The sequence below is a fragment of the Aplidium turbinatum genome, chromosome 5, assembly GCF_918807975.1.
Source record: "Aplidium turbinatum chromosome 5, kaAplTurb1.1, whole genome shotgun sequence".
Lineage (NCBI taxonomy): Eukaryota > Metazoa > Chordata > Ascidiacea > Aplousobranchia > Polyclinidae > Aplidium > Aplidium turbinatum.
Window position 1 is genome coordinate 10,858,999 of NC_137476.1, and position 24,845 is coordinate 10,883,843.

The window sequence follows — 24,845 nt, forward strand, 5'->3', positions numbered from 1 at the left end:
AATTATGCCATTGAAATATGTCAAAATTAAGGCACATTACCCCCTTAACTCGTCACTTTTGTCATGTTGCAACATATGTCTTCCTGCCATGTAGCTACTTCCATGTACTTGTATCTATTAAACGTTTCACCGTATCAAAATATATATGCAGTATAATTATATAATTGAATTTTAAGCTTGATAACTGCATAACTTAAAAGAACCCCTGAAAAAAACACAAAAGAAATGTTAGCACAAAACTCTATGCAAGCAAGATGTGTATAATTTCAATAGGAAACAAGGGGTATGCATGATGCCAAATAACACAATAAATATTCTGTACACAAAAGAAGAGTCTGTATTTACATTACACTTTGGTTACCACATAATAAACTTATTTGATGATGAAAACGCTTCATGCTACAGCCAACCCCGCTTGACCAAACCACCTGCTTAACTGGACCATTTTTAGTGGTCAAATGGAATAACTCGCTTAAACAGATCAATTTTTCTTAGGCCTAATGAAGCGAAGTTGACTGTATTATAAAAAGCTAAAATCTAAACCTATAAATTGACCTTCTGGTACGCTTAACACTATAAGCTTTACAATCAAATAACCAACTACCACTACAATTGCACATCCATGTTGTGCAAGGGCACAAAATCTGGCATACATGTAACAACAAACAATGTTTGTATCCGGAAAAAAGTTCTTTTGATTTGAAAAGAACAGTTTATACCATGATTCACAAATACACATTGCAATGATGTTGTTGTGAGAAGTAATCAGCAAATTGTGAAAGGCCATTACTTTAGCAATTTGTTTGTATGTGAAGAGAAATGTATTAAGAAATGGATGCTTAAGTTTGAGCTATTAAAAAGTTTAAAATCATCCCTTAAATTGTCACACCAATCTGATAAACAGCGCTGAAACTTTCTAGTACTGGTCACAGAAATAGATATATATAATAACCATTGGCCAATGAGGTACCCACTACCCATCCGAGGGTACGGTAGTTAATAGGTTAAAACCGATACACGGTCATTACAATAATCATAACAAAATTAATAGCATCATTACACAAAAGTGAGGTGCTGTTTTTTAAAGTGCAAGAACATGACAATTTCAAATCATCTTGCTTGTAATGTACACCAATGCACAACATGCACAGAAACCGCACTACAGTCAATCCAACTTATAAAATAATACACAATTACAGAATATTTTGTTGTTTTTTTCAATGCAAAAGACTTGTTCAAACAAAGTATTGAATGGTTTAAATAGCATAGGGAAAGAAAAGTCAACAAGATAAAAGTCTTAAAATTTTTGCCACACTGCATGGAAATTGTTTACAATTTTACATGGTATTATAATTATTGGCTTTCAAAATAATATGTAACTTTGGATGTAGCACATCAAACCACCGACCTCTTACGAATGATCATGCCTGGATTGCATGGTACACTATTAACAAAATATTAAAATACTAGACTACCAACTTACACGTTTAAATTAATTGATTGTTATCAAATTGTAGTGATGATGTTCTCTCTGCCTTCAAAATACTAAAAGTTAGGGTACTACAAGATTTATCAAAATTGCAATCCACAATAGCAATAAAAAAGAGTTTTAATGGTATACACTGAAGCAGTTTTACATTTCAACTGCCTTTCCATTTCTTAGAGCAAAACAGAGAAAGCACAAACCAGCATCCATCTAACATTAGACACCAGTGTTGAATATGTGACACATGTAAAGTAGCACAAAAGAAGATATCAGTTTGTTAATGAACGGCTAATGTGAAAGCAAACTGATAAAAAAACGTAATCCAAAATGTTTTAGAGTGCCAGTGTTTAAAAATAAGCCATTCCAATATAATGAAGACTGAACTTACCCTATCTCCATTCACACCAGCTACACAATTCAATTGTAACCAGGGCTGTGGAGTCAGGTGAAAAATATATGACTCCAGCTCCTCAACTGGCCGACTCTGGACATGCCAAAATCCTTCCGACTCCACAGCTCTGATTGCAATGTCAAATGGTGCTCACAATCAAAAAATGTGCATTATAAAGATTAAAATTTAAAGTATAAAATATAAGCTACACGATTTAGCCAAATTCAAACATACATAATCAACGAAAAGTTATGATTAAGGAGAAGATTATTATGTCAAGTATTGCAGTTGCACTGAAACCATTCCCAAAACGTTTAGAAAACTTGGAAATTGACTGTTATGGTACATAGTAACATTGCAATTACTTCACATGGTTACATACACATTCACCGCAAAATATTGAACTGAACTAAATATATATACCAGTTTAGTGTACGATATTGTTATTTAATACATGTTTATTAATAACCAGGAAAACATTTGCAGTTACAAAAATTAGAAAATTTTGCTTGAAATTGGTAAGCTTCAGTAATGAATGGATTGTTAGATTTTAGGCAGTAAAATTCTTTCATTTTCAAGCATTAGCTTTCATGTTAAAACAAACATTTCGACCGGCAGCTTCTAAATTAAATAACTAACTTTCCAGAATTTTAAGAAATTATAATGAATACCAACTTCTAACTGACAATCTTCATTAGAAAACCGCCAAGTGTAAAATTATTCAAGATATCAATACAAAACATCATTGCCTGGTACGAAGATGTTTTATGAACTTGAACCTGGGTTTCTTTTTTCGCTGAAACTTTTCGGTCATTTGTCCGAAATGACTTGAAAAGATTCGGTCATTTTTTATTTATTTTGGTCATTTTTAGTCATTTTTGGTTATATATAGTCATTTGACTATAACTTGAGTCAATTGACTGTATATTTTTTCGGACATTTTGACCGAATTGACTATATTTTTTTCGGACATTTTGTTAAAAAATTGGTCAATGACCAATAAATGACCGAAAAAAAAAACCCAGACTTGAACTAAAGATATCTAGCTTTTGTAAGTCTGGCAAGACATGCCCAGTTTATTGCAGCTCTAAACAAAGTGATAATGTATATCGGTGCAGTATTGAGTAGGCTATAGCATCAAGCATTGCCTCAATGTAAGTAGATATGATATTCAAAAAAAAGGTTAAAAGAATATGTGAGTATTTATTTCCATTCATAGGGAGAAAAGCTGTCTTCAACAGTCACAAGGCAGTGTCTCATCATTTCCAAAAAACATATTTCAAAGTTAGAATGCAGAAACTGAAAAACAACGTAACTTTGAAAGTTTTTCATAAAACTTTATTTAAAATGTGCAATTATCATGAACTTCACATTGACAGTGATGCACTCAGAAATCTAGATAGCCCACTACATTCAATGTGTCGCAAACTAATGACAAAATAAAAATATAGATCTGCCTTAAATGTAAGTACAAAAATTAAATAAATCAAATCAGTGGAAGAGATTTGATTGAGAAATAATAACAATATTTAATGAGACCGCCTCTTTGAAAACTTAATTCTGGTTATTACAAGAGTTGAACCATTCTTACTTAATTTATGATTGCTTCATTTGCAGACCTGGATGTTTATCCACTAATTGATGGTCAATCACAGCAGATTTATTGCAATATGCACTGAGTGATAGAATGTATTATAAAATACATACATAGCCTACAACAATTTTTTGTAAATTGCTGTTACTTTGCACCATTGTAAACACACAATACAGGCACACGATCTATTTACCGCAAGTCCAAACTTGAAAAGCTTGAAAAACAAATTTTTTTGTGGAGTGTTGTTCACTGTTGAGTATCAAAAATTGTTCATTTGGCACACAAACAGCTGGCCTACGCAAGCTGAGTCACATGTGTGTGATGTGGCAACGGTTGGCAGGTCAGCTGCCAGTCCACCACTTTTGGAGCTTTTGTTGGTAGAAAATTCATTGACATCAGTTGTAACTTGTACAAATTTTGTACTCTTTAATATTACTTATTTGTGAGTACTCTCATAAACGAAATTGTTAATGTTCTAAACTCCGAAATACTGGTTCCAAGCGTTTTGCATACTGCACTGCGCACCTGAAGAGGTACTTACAATCGCTTTCATAAAATTAAAGAAAAAATACAAAGAATGATTATGCATTGTTTTACATTAAAAATAGCAAAAACAAAGTTTGAAGTAAAATAAGTTTGATCTCTAAGGTCATGAACTGTTTGTATTAAGAGAAGCAGCAGAATTCATGCTTTCATCGTTCTGTTCATCTCCTTTACTGCCATTTTGATCATCATAATCATCTTCTAATGAAGGTTTTGCCAGTCCGTCTCTATACACTCTCAAAATGGCTTCACAGACAAATTTAAACTGACTTGGTGTCTGTATCATCATAGCTCGTTGGTCCCGCATTGTACGAGCAATTTCAATTGGGTACACTGGTTGGTTAGCCTCTATTAAGCACATTGCTGTTTCCATTGTGATAAGAACACCTGTTCTGCCAATCCCAGCACTGCAATGAACAACGCATGGATGCGCCATCCCAACTCGTTTTTGCCGAACTTGTAAGACAAAGTCTAAGAAATCACTTGAATCATCGGGTACACCGTGATCAGGCCAAGCAATATACTGCATTTGGCTGATTAATCGGGGTGGAGAAGAACTTTCAGGAAGGTTATCTTCAATACATTGAAGTTCAAAATCTCTATAAGCAAATGAAGCAGTGACATTTTCGGAAACAGACTTAATGCTCCAAGGACTGAACTGAACAGTTGTGCCAGCATCTGGCCAATACTGGTGGCATTTGGGCCGCCCACGTTCAACTAATGTTGTAAGCATTACAACAAGTGTAATGTTATATTCCCATATCATCGTCCAAAAGTCAGTGGTAGTTGCAAAGAGAGGTCCTTGGCTTGCTATGTAACGATTTGTCCACTCTATTTCTGGAATAAACATGTTGACAAAATTGGCATTGATATAATCTGTTGATCCTTTTTTCAGATGAACTCTTGTATTATCATAAGGAGATATATCTCTGTAACGATTCTTGGGAATATTTAAGGGCAATCTAGCGTCATGCATGGTGGCACCAGGCTTTTTCCGATACAATGCTTCAAACATGTTTAATAAATCACCACTATCCAACATGTCTTTCATCCATTGCATAGATTTGTGAAGAAGAGCACCTTCATCTTGTACACTGTCAGATCGTACAAAATTGGCATTGGGCAATGGTTTTGAATAGACTTCTGATTGCTCAATTGGTGGTTTATATTGGTAAGGTCGTACAAGCAGTACCAACACACCTGAATGATTTTCTCGAGTAGAACGAATAAACCTCACAACTTGCTCATGCGAGTGACTGGATATGTCACGTCCATTGATCTGAAGAACATGATCTCCTTCATTTAAGCGAGGGTCACACATTGATGCAGGTAAACTTGCTGCTACTTTTGACACAGTTATAGGAAGATTAAGATCAGCACCTCCTTTGACATTAAACCCATAACGACCATCTTTGTCTGGTTTTATCCTGATAACAACCATACCATCAGGAATTCCATTTGTATGATGGCCACTTGATGATTGATGAGGAAAAGGCAGGGTAGTGGCGGCAGGAAAAACATAAGACTTTTCCGTGGTTGAGGATATCACGCTTCTACTATCACTTTCTGGCACTGTCACATTAGAAATTTCGCTAGTTGCAGTATCATCAAGATCAGCAACAGCTTCTGGACGAGAATGCACTGGGTGGTATGAAAGTGCCAAAGCAGGGTCTGGAGAGTGCATCTCTATTTTTACTTTAGCAGGAGATGGAACAACTTCAAAACTTTCAATTGAACCTGTATTTGAATGCTGGTTGGAGATGGGTTTTTTAATGTAGGAAGGCTGTCCATTGTGCTTGACCATAGCTCTCATTTCTTCATCAGAAATATTGGATTCGCCTACTCCATAAGACATTGATGGAGGAGCACTTAGTCTACGGGGAGCTTTTTCCTCATGTGATGCTCCATTTTCATGAAAAGATCCAACATTATCTTTAGATTTTGCAGAACCAACTCTAGGACGAAGATAACGTCGATGCTTTGTCATGTCATCAGAAGCATTCACACTGTCATCACTATCTTTATACTTTCCCCTTCCACTCAGAGTTAAAAAACCAAAGAGATGCCTTTCTGATTTTGTGTCAACTGCTTGACTTGTCACATCATTTGCGGCATGCTTGTGTAGGCATGAACTAGTCATACAACGATCAAGCCTGTAAAAAGAATGAAAGTCCACACAGCTTTTCCATAAGCGTTTGCAAGCACGATAGTTGTCCATGTGAAAACTGTACACAAGCTCAACATCACTTGCATCATTACGAGGTGATCGAAGTTGGACATAAAACTGTTTTCGCTTGAAAGAAATTTTGACTATGGCTGACCATTTGAAGTGATTAATTCGTGCGCCATTTTGAAATAATAACATCCCATTTGAAGTTACACCTACATCCAAATCTTTTTCATCATTATCTTTGGCACGATGCATCTCAACCCCATACATTTCCAATTTCTGAGCTTTTTTTATCATGCTATACTCTGCTTGCAAAGGCGTTAGACCCTTATGCATTTTATGGAGCTTTTTAACTTCACTTTCAAATTCTTCAGTTTGATTTGGTATGAATTTAAATTCAGAAACATAATTGTTTTTGTGCTCATGAGAGTTATAATCTCCTAATTCAGACTGAACAGCAAGTGAAGCTATCATTGCAGCAACAGACATGTGACACTGTAGTCGCTTTTCAAGAAGATCCAGTTTTATCTGGAGAAACAGCTGGTATGTAGTAAACTCTTCTCTCATGCTTAGAATGTCAGTGGCATAAAACTTTACACGAAAAAACAGAAAATATGGGTAGCCACGTTTGAATTGCTTTCTTATAGATTTAGCAGGATCCAACCATCGCATAGAGTCAGGCACATCGTTGGGAAATTGCAAGCCAAAAAATTTTACTTCTGTGACACGAAGGTGTTGAAATATCAAGTCGAGCAAGACTTGTCCTCGATCACGCTTGTTAACTTTGAACACAACTTCTGTATGATCCAAAAGCACAATGGATATGTTGACAGACGATTGTTTCTTTTCCCTGGCAACTTCAGATGCTCTCACATTGTACGTACCAGAACCCAATACTACATTTTGAGAAACTGTGGAGCTAGCCTCTTTTGGAAAATTCATGTTTTTTTGAGAAAAGTTTTTAAATTGTCCAATAGCAATGCAACTGCAGATTAATATTACTACATATGCACTTATATATACACCTACAATAGTTGCAGTATGACTTATAAAGTGATATATTGTTCTTGAATTCAAGCCTGAAAAACAATCTACAAGTAAAATAATCTGTATTTTGTATGATACAGTGAACAAATTAAATTGCAATGCAACATATTTAAACAACTGACCTGTAGTCAAGTAAAATGTTTCTAATAGTTATTATACTGATACTTCTTCTGAATTAAATGATCGACACATCATCCCATACAGCAAATCTGTCTACAGACATTGCATCAATGTAAAAAACGACTGATAAGGTGTGTGGAACAGTATGACATGCTCATGGAATAATTTTCCTGAATCTGTTAATATCATATTAGACTAAATCAAAACAGTAAATTTACACTTCATATTTTGGAAACTTTACAATTTAACAATAAACTTGTTGTTTTACTTTTTCTAATCATTTATTAAGAAAAACGTTTTGGACTAATAATAATTATTTGGGATTGTCAGAGATGGGCAGTAGCATCGATACATTTTTGTTGGAGTAGCAGCACTACCTTTTTTTCAATACGTAGTAATAGCAGAGAGGTGCTACATTGCTTTCAGTCACACTCCGGCTACTTTCCAACATAATGTGAAAAAATGACTCGTTTTTGAAGATGTTTCATGGAAACAATGATTGAAAAAATCAAAGCAGAACGATTCGATTATTGCTAGAAACATCAACCCACATTGATACTGACAAAAGTGACATCAACACCAGTCGTAACTCTGAGGATGAATTTTTCTTATGTTAATGCCATCACATGAAACGTCAGTATGGAAAAAAGTCAATTGTGGAGTCCCTTTTTTTCGGACAGAAGCAAGTCCTTGAGCTTTCCTTAAATTCTTGAATTGCAAGCACTTCCATTAAAGCAAATTTGAAAAAAGTCATCGAAAAAAGAAGCCAGCTGAAAATTTCTCAATGAATTCATTTGAAGTTGGTGCGACAATAATTTTGAATAGCTGTTTTTTTTTTCAGAACTTTTTGCGTCTTAGCCTAACTTATTATTTCTACAAGAAGATAAGTTTATACCTATTGACAGAGGTGGGCACCTGCTACTTTTAAAGTAGCGCGCTACCCGCTACCGCTACTTGGACCAAAATAGCGCACGCTACCGCTACCAATTTACAAAAGTAGCGCGCTACCCGCTACTCGGAGCAAAGTAGCGCGTGCTCCCGCTACTTTTGTCTAAAATGACACTAGGAAACACTCTTCAAGTCCCTACACTCCCTAGTGACGCAAAAATGACCTTGAAAACGAATGTTATCATTTGTTTACACTGTCCTTTCAACGTCGTCATAGAAAACACATTCTGAGGGAAATTTATTGTTACGCATCTTTCAAAAATACAAGCATTTCAAAATGAGAGTCACTAAGTCCTGCCCGCTTTGGCTTAAGCACATCTTTTCCAACAGAGAAAAGTCTCTCTACCGCGGCACTGGAAGGAATGGAGGTGCTGTATTAAATGAACAGATGTTTTAACTCGGTATTCGAAAAGCTCAAGGACTTGCTCCTGTCCGAAAAAAAAAACGTCCACAATTGCTGTTTCCTTCTGCACCGACGTTTCACAGGATGGTGCAAACACTTCAAAAATTACATCCTCGTAGTCGTGACTGGTGTTAGTGTCACTCTTCTCGGTATCAACCTGGCTTGATGTCTCCCACAACAGTCGAATCACATCTGTCTTGACTTTTTCTCGCAGTGCATCATCTGTGAAAACGTAGTCGACGTCTTGAAGGAGAGATGAAGACATGATGCCAGAACGCATTTCATGTTGTTGAAGCACTTGTTGAATCGTTTCTTGACCCCTTCAAGGACTTTCACTCTCAACTCCTTACAGGTCACAAGATCACTGATCTCGGTCAACTTCTTTGCGCAAATTGTAATGATTGGAAGCAAGACTCCGCAATACGCCTTGGACTCGCCCAGGAGAATGTCTAAAGCCTGGCAGATAGGCTTCATCACATGGAGATATTCGCCGAAAAGACCAAACTTTGCAACCAAACCCATTATGTAGCTGCTGGACTATGCCAGTGTTGCCGAAAAAACGAGTATTTTTTCACTTTAAATTAAAAAGTAGCGGGAGTGAGACTGAAAAAAAGTAGCGCCTCTCCCGCTACTTTGGAAAAAAAATAGCGTCACTACTGCAGCCGCTACTCCAACTAAAAACTAGCGCCGCTACTTTTTAGTTGGAGTAGTAGCGCTACTGCCCACCTCTGCCTATTGATGCCATAAGAGAAAATAACAAAAAAATTAATTTTGCACCTCTAACTACTAGAAAGCATATGTTAACTAAACGTGCGGCCAGCGGTTTCACCCAGTTATTTATATCTGGCCCTCATGTAATAATGGTTGCACACCCTTGAAATTCAACATTCCCATTCCTTTCAGTGTTGCGATAGAGATTTTTATCCGTAGGAAAATATGTGCTGAAGCCAAATCGGGTAGGACTTAGCAACTCGCATTTTGAAATGCCTGTGTTTTAAAAAGATATGTAGCAATAAATTTTACCGAAACGTGTATTCTGTAATGATGTTGAAATAGCAGTGTAAACAAATGATAGTATCATTCATTTTCAAGGTCATTTTTGACATCACAAAGTGCTTCTTTTGTTAGTTAAAGTTAAGACAAACGTAGCGAGAAAAGTAGTGAGCGCTACTTCTATCAATGATAGCAGTAGCCAGAGGTGAGCATCTACTAGTTGGGTTAAAGTAGTGGATGTCCACCTCTGGCTACTGCTACCAATCGATAATTTTAAGTGGATGCAATCTATTTCATCCCCTGAATACTTTGTACCCCAATTTTGTCTCCCAAAATCGGGGTACAAAATAGGTAGGAGCTAGAGATGTACCGATATATCGGCATCGGTGATATCGACCATTTTTTTAGTATCGGTATCGGCAAAATTCGGCCGATACTAAACATGTAAAAAAAGGCGTTTGCTGCAGATTTTCTGCAGAAGCAAAAATATAGATTTTTTAAAGTAGTAACTAACGTCACATTGATGTAGAAAAATAACAACCTGCTCAAATTTTTGATACCTCACACTCCCATGACTTCATGCGCGCACCTTTTGGCATTGTTCGCTTGCAGTGATTCTTTCACTCGAACACAAAACATTTTGTTTCAGCAGTTTTGCGTTGTTCGATTCTTAAGTTGTGAAGGAGACTCAATTTCTCCAATATTTATCATGTGTGTTTCTTTCTTACTCTCAGCTGAGGATAAAACCAGTTAACTAGGCAAAGACCACCCAGGTAGCAAAAATGTATAATTTTGCATCGTTTTTCCGTTGCTAAACATTTAAAAAACCCATATAACTTAGTTGTTTTTAGTAAGCTGGTTCTATCAGTATAATATGTGATTTAATTTCCACCTTTTATTGTAATAAACTCACCAAGCTTAAACAATGTCATGGCAGAGTAAGTAGGCTCAAAATGAAAGCAATGGGATGAAGAATCCTCACTAAACTAATCAATAAATGGTCTTGTTGCGTCTAAGATGACAACCTCATTGTGAAAAAAAGAGCGTTCTTCCCGGCTATCAGCACAAGGCTGATCACTCACTGGTACAGCGAGCAGTTGCGATTCGCTAACCATAATGGTGTAGCTTCCACGCTAGCCATTTTGCTTCCACGCTTCACGATTTCCCAAGGGGGTCGTGAAGGTCATGTCATGGGGGTCGCAAAGAATTCCGGAAAAATGGAAAATCTTTGCAGCAATCACTTTGTACACAGCAATGTCAAAGCAAGTGACTAATTGGTTGCACAATTGCACCGTTATGAAAGAGAACGCGTAGCTCGGTTGTAGGCCAATTTATCATCGTTTGTTCAAGTAGAACGAATGAACTGGGTCAGCCTGTTTAACAGTCTCAAAACGTTAGTTGTTGAATAACCTTGGTTGCAAAGTGAAGAAAATAGCGGTAAAAGTGAAGAACAAAGTTGTTAAAAAACATTTGTCTAAATCAGATTTTAATTATTGCGCAGTTGCGTTTAGTGAGTCAGGAGTAAACGTATTTTAGTGTTTATAAATATTTCAGTTCTAGCCTATACTTACCATGGACCATAAAAAAATATTTTGAAGAGTAGGTAGGCTATTTAATGTTTGGCAATATTTTCATTAAGAAGCCACTGTATGTTTTGTGCAATGTTGTTCTCAGTGCGGAATTTATGAAGCCATCAAAGTTGAAACGGCATTTAGAAACAAAGCATTCCAATCACACCAGCAAGCATTTAGGATTTTTTCAACGCCATGAGGCCGGTTTGAAACGCCAAACAATACAAGTTGTGACATTCAGCAGCTCTTTGAAATTCAATGTTATTGAAATGTATTTTTGTGCTAATTTTTATAGCTTATTTAAAAAAAAGAGAGCAGGAAGGGGGTCGCAGGCTGTATTAAACACCTAAAAGGGGTCGTGAACCACAAAAGGTTGAGAAACACTGAACTAAACTGAACATAATACGAAAAAAAATAATATAAACTAGCAAGGCTGTATTGATAAATTCCAGGTGATAGAAAATACAAGCAAAGTAACCATAACTTATTTGAATTAGATTTCCAGTAGGCCCACTTAAACAATTCAATTTATTTTTGATTAATCATAGATCTCTGCCACCATTGTCTTGACGGTCGACCCAACCTTACATTTTTATACCAAATGTTATTTAGAGTTGCCAATTGTGATATTCAGATTATAATAAAATGCTAGTCTGATTTCATAACCATATTTTGAGTTTGATTGAATCTTGTACAAGTGCTCTCCCTCAGAGTCGAACCAGCGCCGCTTGATCTTGAAGCATTTTTGTTCCAGAAGGCACGCGCTAACCAACTGAGCTAGCGGGGCGGGCTGCATTAAACGCAGACAAATTGTGAATGCGGCACGAAGTAATAATGACAAGCCAAAGAATGAAGGTAAAGGGTTGATAATTATCACTGGAGCAGTATTCCTTTGAGCCTTACCCTTGAGCAGGGTCTTTGAGTCATCTTATAGAATTTTGTGCTGTGTATGCATTTTCTTTGTTTCTTTTTGGGGTTTATTTGTGTTGGAACAGTCTGTGCCCCGTTAGCTCAGTCGTTACGCGCCCGGCTCAAGGTCACGCGGCGCTGGTTCGACTCTCGGGGTGTGCACTTGAGCAACGCATTTCAGGACTGCTCTCTATTCAGCAGCACCAGTGATGTACGCGCATACAAAAAATATTGACGCCGTCAGCGTAAACGCAAACGTTCGAAAAACCATACGCCGTATGCGTCACAGCGTCAACGTAACTTGTAAAAAAAGTTGGCGGCGTCAGCGCATACACTAGCGTACGGTAAACTAATTTTGTTTGCTAGGTGCCAAACATTCACACGGTATAAAGCACTCGAAACAAACAAGCTTTGTTTTGAATTTTTACGAAGAGACACAAGCATCTGAAAGTGTTCATCTGACATTTTGCTGCGTTTTGGTTCCAATATGTCTTTGACCATTGAAAACATTCTTTCAACTGCAGCGCTGGAAGGTATTGGCGTGTTGTAGCGAAAAAATACATTAAAAAGTATGCGTTGACGCTATACGTTAAAAAAACCGCGAAAACTTTACGGCGTAGCCTCAAGCGCAAACCAGGCTATACCAAAAAATGTGGCCGCAATTAGAGTTAGCGTAAACAAAAAGTCTACGCCGCAAGTCTGAGGCGTATACGTACATCTCTGAGCAGCACCTAGTGAATGGAATAATTTCTGGCAGAAACACTTCAACAATCGGTAAAACTTCACTCTGCCAATTTAGGTAACCGGCCCTGCCATGCGTCAAGAGCCTCTACAACAGGGGTTCTTAACCTGTGGGTAATTACCCACTAGTGGGGAATTTGAGGATTTCAAGTGGGTAATTTGAAGTTGGGTTTGTTATTCTATGTGTACTCCAGTGGTTCTTAAACGGTGGGAAATTTCCCACCACTGGGAAATTACTGAATATCCATGCAGTGGGAAATTGTTTTAAGTTTTACTCGAATATCCAAGGAAGTAAATCTGATTAGTTAGTCACAAAAGTAATATTTTTTAACAAACACCGAGTCCTAGTGCATTGTTTTACAATTCATCTGGAATCAGATTTGCGTTGTGCAATCTCAAAAATAGAGCCTGACATTGAGACTCGATCGTCGCTGAAAAGCAAGAACAAACATCGCGTTGACATTAATGGACAATCTTTAATGTTATTCTTCTCAATGAAATTGTTCTTTTTGTTAAATACCATTGTGCTTTGGGATATGTCACACAGGTTACTAGGATTTATTTTGATTTTTCAGTCAGTTTTAAAAGTATGTGGGGAAAAAAGGTTTAATACGTAGCGGAAGTGGGTAATGAAAGAAAAAAGGTTAAGAACCCCTGCTCTACAAGTACCGGTAGCCTATGCGAAACTACCAGGAATATAACCTATCAAGGCTTTGTCAGTCCGAGGATAAAGATTCAAAAACCAATCCAAACCAACCATAGCAATAATTGCATTTGAAAATGTGTTAGACATCAATAGGCCTATAAGGTGACAAACAAACCAATGCATTGTGTAGGCTATAGCCTGTAGATTGACGAAAACGCATTTTGCTTCGTGCTTACAACATTACTTGTGCGGTACAGTAGCCTACATATTATTATTAATTTTTGGATTTTGTATGCTCTACCTATGAAGCAGGATTCAGGGAACAGGAATAAAAAAAAATACAGCCATGGCTTTTTCCTTCTTGAGCATAGTTTTGAAAACGTTTTTCATGCAAAAACTATGCATGATAGGCTACAACAAAATCCTCAGGTTGCAATCTTCTCATGGAGGGTCGTAGGTAATCAAAGGGTCAGATTTTTATTTGACGTTTTGCAGACAAATTCGCGGCAGAATCTTTTCTCAATGTAGCATTGAAAAAAAAATCAAACCTGTCCATGGTAGGTTATTTGAACAATTTTACTTCTTTAATCTATTTTGTTGTAGGCCTATCATCATTTTTTTGTGGATTGACGAGCCTGATATGCGGCTGTTTTTTTGTAGTTTGCTATCGCTGTTTTTTTTCTGCTCTGCGGCCTCTGCGTGTTGGAATTTGCTGTGAAGCAAACTTGCCTTCTCGTGTTTACTCAACTATGTTACCGTACTTAATTTGTCTTTGTAACGCAAACAGGCTTTTTGTTTGTATTGCATTAAGAAGTCCGCCCCGTTAGCTCAGTTGGTTATACGCGCCCGGCTCAAGGTCACGCGGCGCTGGTTCGACTCTCGGGATGTGCACTTGAGCAACGCATTTCAGGACTGCTCTTTATTCAGCAGCACCTAGTGAATGGAATAATTTCCGGCAACAACACTTCAACAATCGGAAAACTTCATTCTGCCAATCTAGTAACCGACCCTGCGTCAAATCCTCTACAAGTAGGCCTAGCCTATGCGAAACTACCAGGAATTTGCCTATATGTCTTATGCGAATGCAGGTTCGCATAGGCCTTATGCTAAGGTCTATGCGAACCTGTCAAGGCTTTGTCAGTCCGAGGATAAAGATTCAAAAACCAACCAAACCAAGAACATTTGACGATGTAGGCTATTATTATTTTTCGTTTTTTTAAGCTTTAGCCTTTAGTGGTTCCCAACATGTTTTTAAGCCCAAGTAAATTGTCGTAGTATTTTAAAAGCCATAGTCTACAAGACTGCGTTGCAAATAAACAGCACTACAAAAGCAGTAACAATTTCGACTTCCAGCCGGTTTCGCTGTTTAGTATTCAATGCACACATGGCGCTAAATCCAGTCTCACAGCGAAGTTGTTGCAAATGAAATCAGTTTTTGAATCACTAACTTTGAAACTGTGGGATACTCTTTGTAGCCTACATGGAAGCCCAAAAGTGGATGTTTGCAGAATCTTTGGAGCATTTGTATATGAAGGAGTAGAAGGACGCAAAAAAAATCGATTTGCTGCTTCTGTCGTTATGTCCATAAACTGTTCTGCAACATTGATGAGAAGTTGAGGCAAATCTTTTCCAACAAATGGATCAATTAATTATCCAATCATTTTGGTTAGGCTATTATGTTTTAGAGATTCTCCATTGTAGTGCACAAACTTTTTGGCAAACTGTTCCAGGTGTCCAATTATGGTTTGCTTAATACCTACCAACTTCCTTGCTACAAATATATTGCGTTAGCTGAGGAAACATATCGTAGCCTACTCATCTCTGGTAACATAACTTTTCCAGAGCATGAGGTTTTTGTGGTACCGTACCGTAAGTAGAAACTTTTGCGGCGCGGTCAATCACGGTACAACCATTGCCTTGTAGGCTATAGATAAATTTAGAAAATTCAGAGAGTCAAATATATCGGCTAGGTAAGCAACTTTTGCGTTGAAATCTTGTTGCAAAAACTGCTCGGCTAATCCCACACAGTTCTGTTGCCTCAGGAAGATAGCAATCTCCTCCCGCAAATCACAAACTCGCTTCAGCACACGACCTCGTGACAACCATCGCACTTCCGTGTGCAGCAGCAATGCTTGATAATCAGAATCCATGTCAGTGCACAAAGACGAAAACAAATGCCGATTTAGTGGCCTTGCTTTGATGAAGTTTACACACTTCACAACATCATTCAACACTTCGTGCAGCTCTTCAGACACCTTTTTGAAGCAAGTGCCTCTCTGCGGAGAAAGCAATGAGTCCATACAGCACTTGGGGCTTTGACTTTGATGCGTTTTACCACAACAGACTATGTGTGGTCCAACTTGTGGAAAACTTTCATGGTTTGTCCGACATATAGTGTTCGTGACATATATTGCACGTTGTAATGTAGCGTAGGCTATATGATGTATATCCATCCCGTAATTTTGGCAAGATAATTTATGTTTGAGACTGAACTATTTGTTGGGTTTACATTTAATAGAGGGTTGAAATTTAACAATAACAATAATAAAAACGAAAACTGTTAAAACTTCTTGCACTACGAGCATGCATCAAAGCTTTCCGATTTCTCGACATGAAACGCTTCATGACTTGTGTTCATATTTTCCAGTTTTGTGATCGATCTCTTCACGTTTTAAAATTTACTATTGTTATTTTTTTGCCCAAGACACAATATGCCTGAAAAACAAGCGACTTAAAAAAATAATCAGGCGACCCATGCGTTGGGAACCACTCCTTTAGCCTACTAAACATCTCTAAGTTAAACGTATTTTGCTGACGTTTGACATTTGTCACATTAAAATTAGAATAGCAGCTGAGTGGTTGATTGATATAATCTTTCGCTGCTTCCAGGGGCGCGGGAAGTAGGGGTGCTTAAAGGGCTGCAGCCCCTTAGAGCTAATTCACCCCCCCTGGAATTTTCAATAATTGCTTCAGCCCCTCTTGAAAATTCTGATAATTTAAGATACACAACATATAGGCCTATTCAGAAAATTATTCGAACAATAATTGCGAATCGAGTTCCTATCCTACGTGTGGTTGCGCTCATCATTCGAAATGAAGAGTCGTGAATCACAAGGAGATTGCTTAGTAATTGATTAGGCCACGGTTGACTTGTAGCCTAAGTTGCAAGCTCAGTAAAGTTTTGAAGTTTTTCAGCCTGCAGAATGCCGTCGCAAGACAGCTCCAAAGCAAGAAGATCTCTGCTTCTTCAGCTTTGGAATCCATCACCATTCTCCGAAAACGGATCAGAAATCTCAGAAAAGATTAATCCGTTTCCAAGCTTATGGAAGCAGCGAACGTCTTTGCTTCTGCCGATAGCCTAAAGACGCCAAAGGATCCCCCAGTGAGCAAAACTTCAGCAAGATTCGAAACACAGAGGAATCCGATGTTTTGTCGTCTGCGGGAGGAGCGTGGAAACGGCAATCTACATCGAAGCCCTTGACTTGGTTCAAGCTGAGCTTGATCGAAGATTCAACCAGGCGGATCTGCTTACAGCAGCCAACAGAGAGAAGGCTCTTCTGAGCTGTGCAAACGGTGAGGAAAGATCTGATACTGAGATAAGCTTACCCGATGCCATCGCAAAAGATCGCCTAAAAACGAAACTTACCTTGCTCAGCGATGTTGTTAGTGGACAAACCGCAAACTCCGTTCAAAAGGTTGCTGAGATACTATCGCAACTAAACCCTCAAACACTAGATCTTTTCAAAGAAATGGGAAAATTCGTGGAGCTCTGCCTTTGCCTCCCGGTTTCAGCTGCATCATCAGATCGTTCTTTTTCTGCTCAAATACGCCTGAAAACGTGGTTGAGAAGCTCAATAACATAAAAAAGACTTACTCATCTTGCGTTGATGCATGCCCACCAAAACATTCTGGACACTGTCGATGTCAAAGAACTCATGACACAGTTCATAGAAAAAGCACCTGAGCGAAAAGTAATCTTCGGAAACGTGTGAGAACTCACTTTCACAAACTGTCGTTTTCATATCGCTTTCTAATTTGTGCGTTTTCATTTTACTTTCCTGAACAGCTGCGTTGTTGTTGACAACACCACGGCAGCTTCAGCCCTCCTAGAAAAAAATAATTCCCGCGCCACTGGCTGCTTCCTCTCTGTTGTGGCACCTAAATTGCTATGGTGCCATTTTATTCGTACCTATCGTAGTTTATAATTGTACCGTAGCCTACTATTGGTTGGGTTTTGAATCTTTATCCTCGGACTTACAAAACCTTGATAGGTTATTCCTGGTGGTTTCGTATATTATGCTTCGCATATTATGCTTTTGACGCAGGACCGGTTACCGAGATTGACAGAGTAAAGTTTTTCCGATTGTTGAAGTGTTGTCGCCGGGAATTATTCCATCCATTAGGTGTCGCCGAATGCAGAGCAGTCCTTGGAATAGCCTACATTTCTTAAGCGCACACCCTGAAAGTCGAACCAGCGCCGCTTGATCTTAATGCTTCTTCGTTTACGAAGTCACGCGCTAACCAATTGAGCTATCAGGACGGACTAGGTTATAACTAGGGCCATTTAAAGTCATTAAAGTCATATTTTTTTCTATGCATCAGTAAGTCGTGAAACCAATTTTAACGCAAAAACCGCATCCCTATGAGGTATATTAAGAAAGTTATGAAGTCATATAAAGTCATATTTTCCTGGTTAGGTCATAAATCAGCTTTTTAAGTTATATATATACCGTAGTCATATTTTTGAGTTATAATGTCATACCGTTGTATACTTTAAATAAAAAGTACCAATGCGGTGAAGCAATTAAGCACTAAGAAAGTAAAGAAACTTCTGATTGAACGAAGGCAAACTGTAGGATTAGCCTACATAACACTTACAGTCACAGACCTATATTTTATGAGGTCACACATTGAGGTCAACTTAATACTCAAAATGGAAAGTCACAGACCTATATTTTATGAGGTCACACATTGAGGTCAACTTAATACTCAAAATGGAAAGTTGTACGTACACCATCAAAGAGGCCCATGCTGATCTAAATGCCCTTGATTTCGAAAAAGATCCGCTTGAGCTCAAAAATTACATTAACCCTTTAATGCCCAGTGTAGCCAATTGGCACACCTTAATTGAGGGGGCCCTGTAATTTTTTTTAAAACAAATATGTTTCCTTGTCTTGGTTTAATCCACCATTCTATCTCTTGTGAAGACAATAATAGCAAAAAAATTTATTGGAAACACTAATTACCCACAATTCCCTTCCGAAGAAAGCATGGTTATGAGGTGACCATTGAAAAGTTGAAATAGTCAGAAAATGAGGCAGCTTCAGAGCACTGCAGATGTGTTTATTTGAAGAAATGATTGCACTTTTGTGTGTTTTCACAAAGTTTTATCAACAAATAACTAGCCTAAATACTTTAATTTTGAAGTTAATGTTTTTAATCTTAGTTATGTTACCCGAAATTTTGATGTAGCCAAATAGCTACATTGGGCATAGAGAGAGTCCAAATTCCATGGAATAGAATAAATTTCTGAATTTTTTTTACTTTTTATGCAGATACGGTCTTTACTATAACGCCGCCTGAATTATCTACAATTGATGAAAATAATGTAGATTGGTGTTGAATGGGATATTGGGATAGTTGTGCCCGCTGGTGACATTTCAGAGTAAGAGAATGAGTCCGATGAAGATGTGGAATGCCTACTTCTTCATCAAGGTCATCTTCGGCGCCTTCTACTACAAGACAGCCACAAGTTGAAGTGGTTGAGGAAAGTGTGAAAGAGGTTCAGCCGACAAAACGCTCAACCAGTAAAACCACAAAGCGCCAGTATACGTGGAAGAAGGAAGTATTTAAACCCAGTTTGGATGTTCAGTGGGAGGATCAAGGGTATACTCTATTTGAATATGAAACCCCTTTGGAGTATTTTTTCGAGCCTTTTGATGACGAGCTGTTTGGAAATATTATCCGTGAATCAAAACTCTATGCTCATCAAAAAGAAGGACGTGTCTGGGTTCCATCTATTGCTGAAATGAAAAAGATTACAGGAGTGCTCCTCCTACACATCAGTATTGTAAAGATGCCTTCGAGAAGGATGTGCTGGGAAAGACGAACGAGATTCTCTCTAATAGCTGACTGCATGCCAAGCAACAGATTTGAAACACTGTTACATGCAGTTCAATGATAACACAAATATGAAGAATGGAGACGAGGAAGGCTATGACAATCAAATTGAATCCCTTGATAGAACATCTGGAATCGAAATGTCAGCAAATTCCTCCAGAGGGATATAATGTAAATAGCAAATAGCCTGCCAAAGAATCTTAAAGCCATTTTAGTTTTCTGGTTACTCTTTGTAAAATGCATCTAACATTTCTTCTTCGGTTTTTGACCTTCAGCGATCGAATTTACAGGATAATTTGTATCTAAGAATTTTCATATTTACGCACTCTGTATGCCCAATGTAGCCATTTGGCAACATTTTTTAATTTTTTATTTAAAACACAAAAAATAAAATTTTTGATAAAAATGGATTTATTGGGTCACAAATGCCACTAAAAAACAAAAAAAATTTTTTTTTCGTTTATAGAAAGTAGTCCGGGCATTAAAGGGTTAAGAAGCGATTGGACAAAAACGATGTGAAACAAATTATGGAGCTACAAAGACAAGACATTTCACCAGCGCTTTATGCAAAACTGCAGAAGTGTCAACCCACATCAGCGTCTGTGGAGCGCTCATTTTCCTTACTAAAGTCATTTTTACGTCCAAATTGTAACTTCAAAGACTCTAACATTCCACACTACATGAAACTGTACTACAACAGTGGTTTAAAATAAAAATGGATGTGTATTACTGTTATGTTGCGTATGTTTTACTCTTTAGTTCCGTGAGTGACGTTGCTCGTATGTAAAAATAAACGATTTTCACATAAAGTCATATAAAGTCATATTTTCCAAAAAATAAAGTCATATTATTGATTTTTTAGGGTCATATAAAAATGGCCCTAGTTATAACTCAGAATTAGATATAACTTATTCTCGCAACAGACGAAATAAAAGTTTCTTTTTCACCACTCCTTTTTGTACTAGTAGCCTATTTCATGTTTATCTATTGCATGGACATGGCAACTTACATTTAAGCTTATTTTATGGCAGAAAAGAAGGTTGGTTGGTTTGGTTTTGAATTATTATCTTTGGAATGACAAAGACTTTAATAAGTTATTCTTAGCAGTTTCGAATATTTTGAACCACTGGACTGGCGCTCGAGCGCGTGTCGGTTGCCGACTTTGCCGCCGATTGGGCTACCGATAGACAGATTGAAGTTTTTTATAATTGTTAAAGTGTTCAAACCAAACATAAAAATTAAAAATTTCTATATCATATTCAGTTACTCACATATTTTCTTTTTTTGTTCAGCCACAAGATAATTTCTTGACCTAATCACAATAAAAACAGCCCACGAGTTCACTGAACTCGATTTACATAAACGCCATTTGTAGCCTAAGATGAGTTGGGGAAGAAAATTAAAGAATAACGCATTCAGTAGAGCCATGATAAACTATGTCGCAATGAACAGTTCAGATATCAAACTCAGTAGGGCAGGGGAGAGGTTGACCTTGCATTCGCCACTGACTTCTCTAACTCTCTCATCAGGTCATCATTCCAACGTTGAGACTTTCAATACAAAACTCTTCTTCCATCACTTAACTTCTGTTTGGACTTAGGCTACTGTTTGAGCCTTATCCGTCCTTGATAAGTTGGCCGCAGCTCACTTTTCGCCGCCGTAACACGATGTTGTTGCACATCGCTTCTGGGAAATGCCATTATCCGTAAATGAATCTACATCTCCACCCACTTGGGCGACCTATAAAAAACACATGGAATAGCTTATTGGTTAATTTTCGAACACGTTTTATATAGTCTACGGAAATTGTAATATTTTTGAATTAGTTTGGCTCTTGAGGTGAAGGTATTTCGGTCTACTTCTGAATGTGCTTTTAAGGAACATAAACTACTAAGCTCTTTGAAATTGCTAATTGTGGTGGTTTAGCTGTTCAAACTGAAATTTGCTTTGCTGATAGCACAGTGGCTGTACAATAGCCTACTCCACGGCCTAGCCTACTAGAACACGGCCAAATATGTTGCTATTTGAGGAAATTTCTAAGAGTCTGAATTGTTACAATCATAGCTATGACAAACCTGTCATCTTTCCATTTCCAGAAGTACGGTAAGTAAAATAAGCACTACAGTTTGTACCTGGACATATGTTTGGCTTGTTTAACCGGAGATTAGGTTTTTATGTTAAGCACAACTTATGCAATAATAATGTAAAATATGTAAGATTTTCTAACTGCATCCTGGAGGTAGTATCGTTTGGTGTGTCGCTTTTGGTGCAATTGCATGTTCCATTTAAAATATCAAAGATTTTTTATGAGTTCTACGTTGTAAGCGGTTCATTTGATGTGCCAATTTAAATTTTAGTTCGTTTTGTTTTTCACCAAGTTTCATTTTGCAAGTAAAATGTGGCTATTGGCAAAAGATCCTGCTATACAAAAAACCTAACGACTGTATGATGAGACTACCTCCAGGATGCAGTTGGAAAATCTTACATATTTTACATTATTATTGCATAAGTTGTGCTTAACATACATATCTAATCTCCAGTACAACAAGCCAAAAATATGTCTAGATGCAAATATTGCTCATTTTACTTATTTTTGGAAATGGGAAGATTTTTAGGGGTTGTCAGGCATTGTAGAGTAGCTACTTTCAGGCATTGTTGGGAATTTCCTGGCATTGTCTAGGATTTCCAGGCATTGTTGATCATTATCAGTGATTGACAGGTTTGTTAGTCATCATACAACATTTTCAGGCACTGTTGAGCATTTTCAGGGGTTGTCGAGCATTTTCAGGGGTTGTCAAGCATTGTAGAGTAGGGGTGCAACCTAGTTCGTACCCTGAACAGTTCGTACCCTCAGTTCGTACCCTGAAAATATCGAGAGAAAAAATAAGAAAAGCCGAAGTCGCTGATCGCAGTTTAATAGCACAAAGCCGAACTCGCTGATCGGAGCTTCCGGAAACAAACTCGAGGGTTAGAGTTAGCGGAAACTGCGGAAAAATGAAACTGAGGAAAAATATTTGCGGAAACTGCGATCAGCGAGGGTTAGGGTTAGAGCATAGATTACTCTATGGTTAGGGTAAAGGTTATCGGAAACTGCGAAACTACGGTACAAAAAAATGTTTGCGGAAACTGCGATCAGCAAGGGTTAGGGTTAGAGCAGATTACTCTATGGTTAGGGTAAAGGTTAGCGGAAACTGCAGTTAGCGGAAATTGCGGAAAAATGTTTGCGGAAACTGCGAGGGTTAGGGTTAGAGCATAGATTACTCTATGGTTAGAGACTTTAGAGTTAGGGTAAGGGTTAGTGGAAACTACGGAAAACTGTTTGCGGAAACTGCAATCAGTGAAGGTTAGGGTTAAAGCATAGATTAGTCTATGGTTAGGGTTAGCGGAAACTGCGGAAAAAATGTTTGCGGAAACTGCGATGAGCGAGGGTTAGGGTTAGCGGAAACTGCGATCAGCGACTTTGTGCTATCTTTCTCTCAATCTTTTCAGGGGGAAAATTTTTAAATGTTTGCGGAAACTGCGATCAGCGACTTCCGCTTTTTTAATGTTTTCTCTCGATCTTTTCAGGGTACGAACTGTTCAGGGTACGAACTAGGTTGCATCCGTAGAGTCAAGTCAATCAAGTCAATTTTTATTTTGTTTTAACAGCGTCATATATTAACAAATAATCAGAGTAAAATGTAATTGTCAAAACAATGCATTGTACAACTGTTGGTTAGATTATGGCGCAATCGGGTAACACTAAAAGGCGGAAATGCGGAAGCGCGGAAATAAGCCGAAATAACTTTAGAATTAAAATAGTCAAAGTATTTAATGATCTCACAATTGCTTCTAAATAATATCTTTCAATGATATTTCAACATAAGAAAAAGCTCGGTATTGAGTTGTGGCTAAAAATCGTATTTCCGCCTTTTCCTATTTCTATAAATTCCATTAAATTTCGAAATTTACTCCAATAACTGTGGAATTAAAACAGTCAATGTATTTAATGACCTCACAATTGCTTCTAAACAATATCTTTCAATGATATTTAAACATAAAAGTAGGTTCGGTGGTGAGTTGTTGTTAAAAATCGCATTTCCGCCTTTTTCCATGTTGCAACATTTTATTCTTTCATGATGAATTTATCGCTATGTTAAACAATATGGACGCCAAGATCGTAGTTCCGCGTTTTCTACATCGGCATTAAATCGCTACTTCTGCGGACAATACGCCATTTCATGCCCGGCTTATTTCCGCCTTCCGCATTTCCGCCTTTTAGTGTTGTCCGGCGCAATCAGGATGGTAGCGAAAGACCATAAGCAGTCATCTAGTCAGCCACCACCCCATCACAGTAAATCTAACTACACATTCATACACACTAGTGTGCAAAGGCAGGCACACTACTTCATTGAATAAAAAGGGTTCGCCACTGAGATTGAAAAACAACTACTGTTGGTTTGAATCTGCATTCTCAGACTGAGTAAGCCGAGGATGAAGATTCAAACCAACGACCAAGAATTGACCAACCACCAATAATTAGTGATTGTGTGCTATAATAGGCTACAGCACTTGCGAAAGTTTTCCTGAAATAACGAAGAAAAAACGTGGATACCACCACCGAATTGCAACAATTTTTATGTGAAGCATGCAAAAACAGGGCAATTTAATACTAATAACTGTAGAGAACAAAGATTAATAAGTACGATATGATGATATAGGCCTACTGTAAAGGTAAGTTATCCTTTGTATTGAGCACTTAAGGTACGCATGTATATTCATGTAACAGTTGGTTTTTGAGATTTTTTTTAAAGCAATGGAACGGTAAATCTTTTATATCGTGTGAAATTTCACTCCACACTTGCACACACAAGAAATGGAGTGTTTTTTTGCCAAAGTTTGTTTCAAACCTGGGAAGAAAAAATCTGGTTTTAGCCTTATGTCTTGTATCATGTTGATGTATGTCGTCTAATTTAACAAAGTAGCCAGAGAAACATGCTGGCAAAAAATTATTTTCGTACTTGAACATGAACTGTGCATATGCCAGCTTTGCAAGGTCACTCACTTTTAATACCTGAAATTTGCTGTACATGTAGGTCGTCGAAGTTTTCCTGTCACCAAACAAACACGCTCTAATAAATTTGTTCTGAATCACTTCCACCTTGTGTACTAACGTTTTGGGTG

General features: G+C 37.7%; 1 protein-coding gene across 1 annotated transcript; it reads right to left on the reverse strand.

Annotated features, from left to right (window-relative positions):
* Positions 1-2,952: 2,952 nt before the first annotated feature.
* LOC145770080 (tyrosine-protein phosphatase non-receptor type 4-like) lies at positions 2,953-7,126 on the reverse strand. Its single transcript, XM_082581670.1, has one exon. It carries the CDS (start codon positions 7,124-7,126, stop codon positions 4,121-4,123), a length of 3,006 nt encoding a protein of 1,001 aa, XP_082437796.1. The 3' UTR covers positions 2,953-4,120.
* Between the last annotated feature and the right edge of the window lie 17,719 nt (positions 7,127-24,845).

What these genes read in the sequence shown, in the direction of transcription:
- LOC145770080 (XM_082581670.1), bottom strand. Translation starts at nt 7,126, where the DNA reads ATGAATTTTCCAAAAGAGGCTAGCTCCACAGTTTCTCAAAATGTAGTA.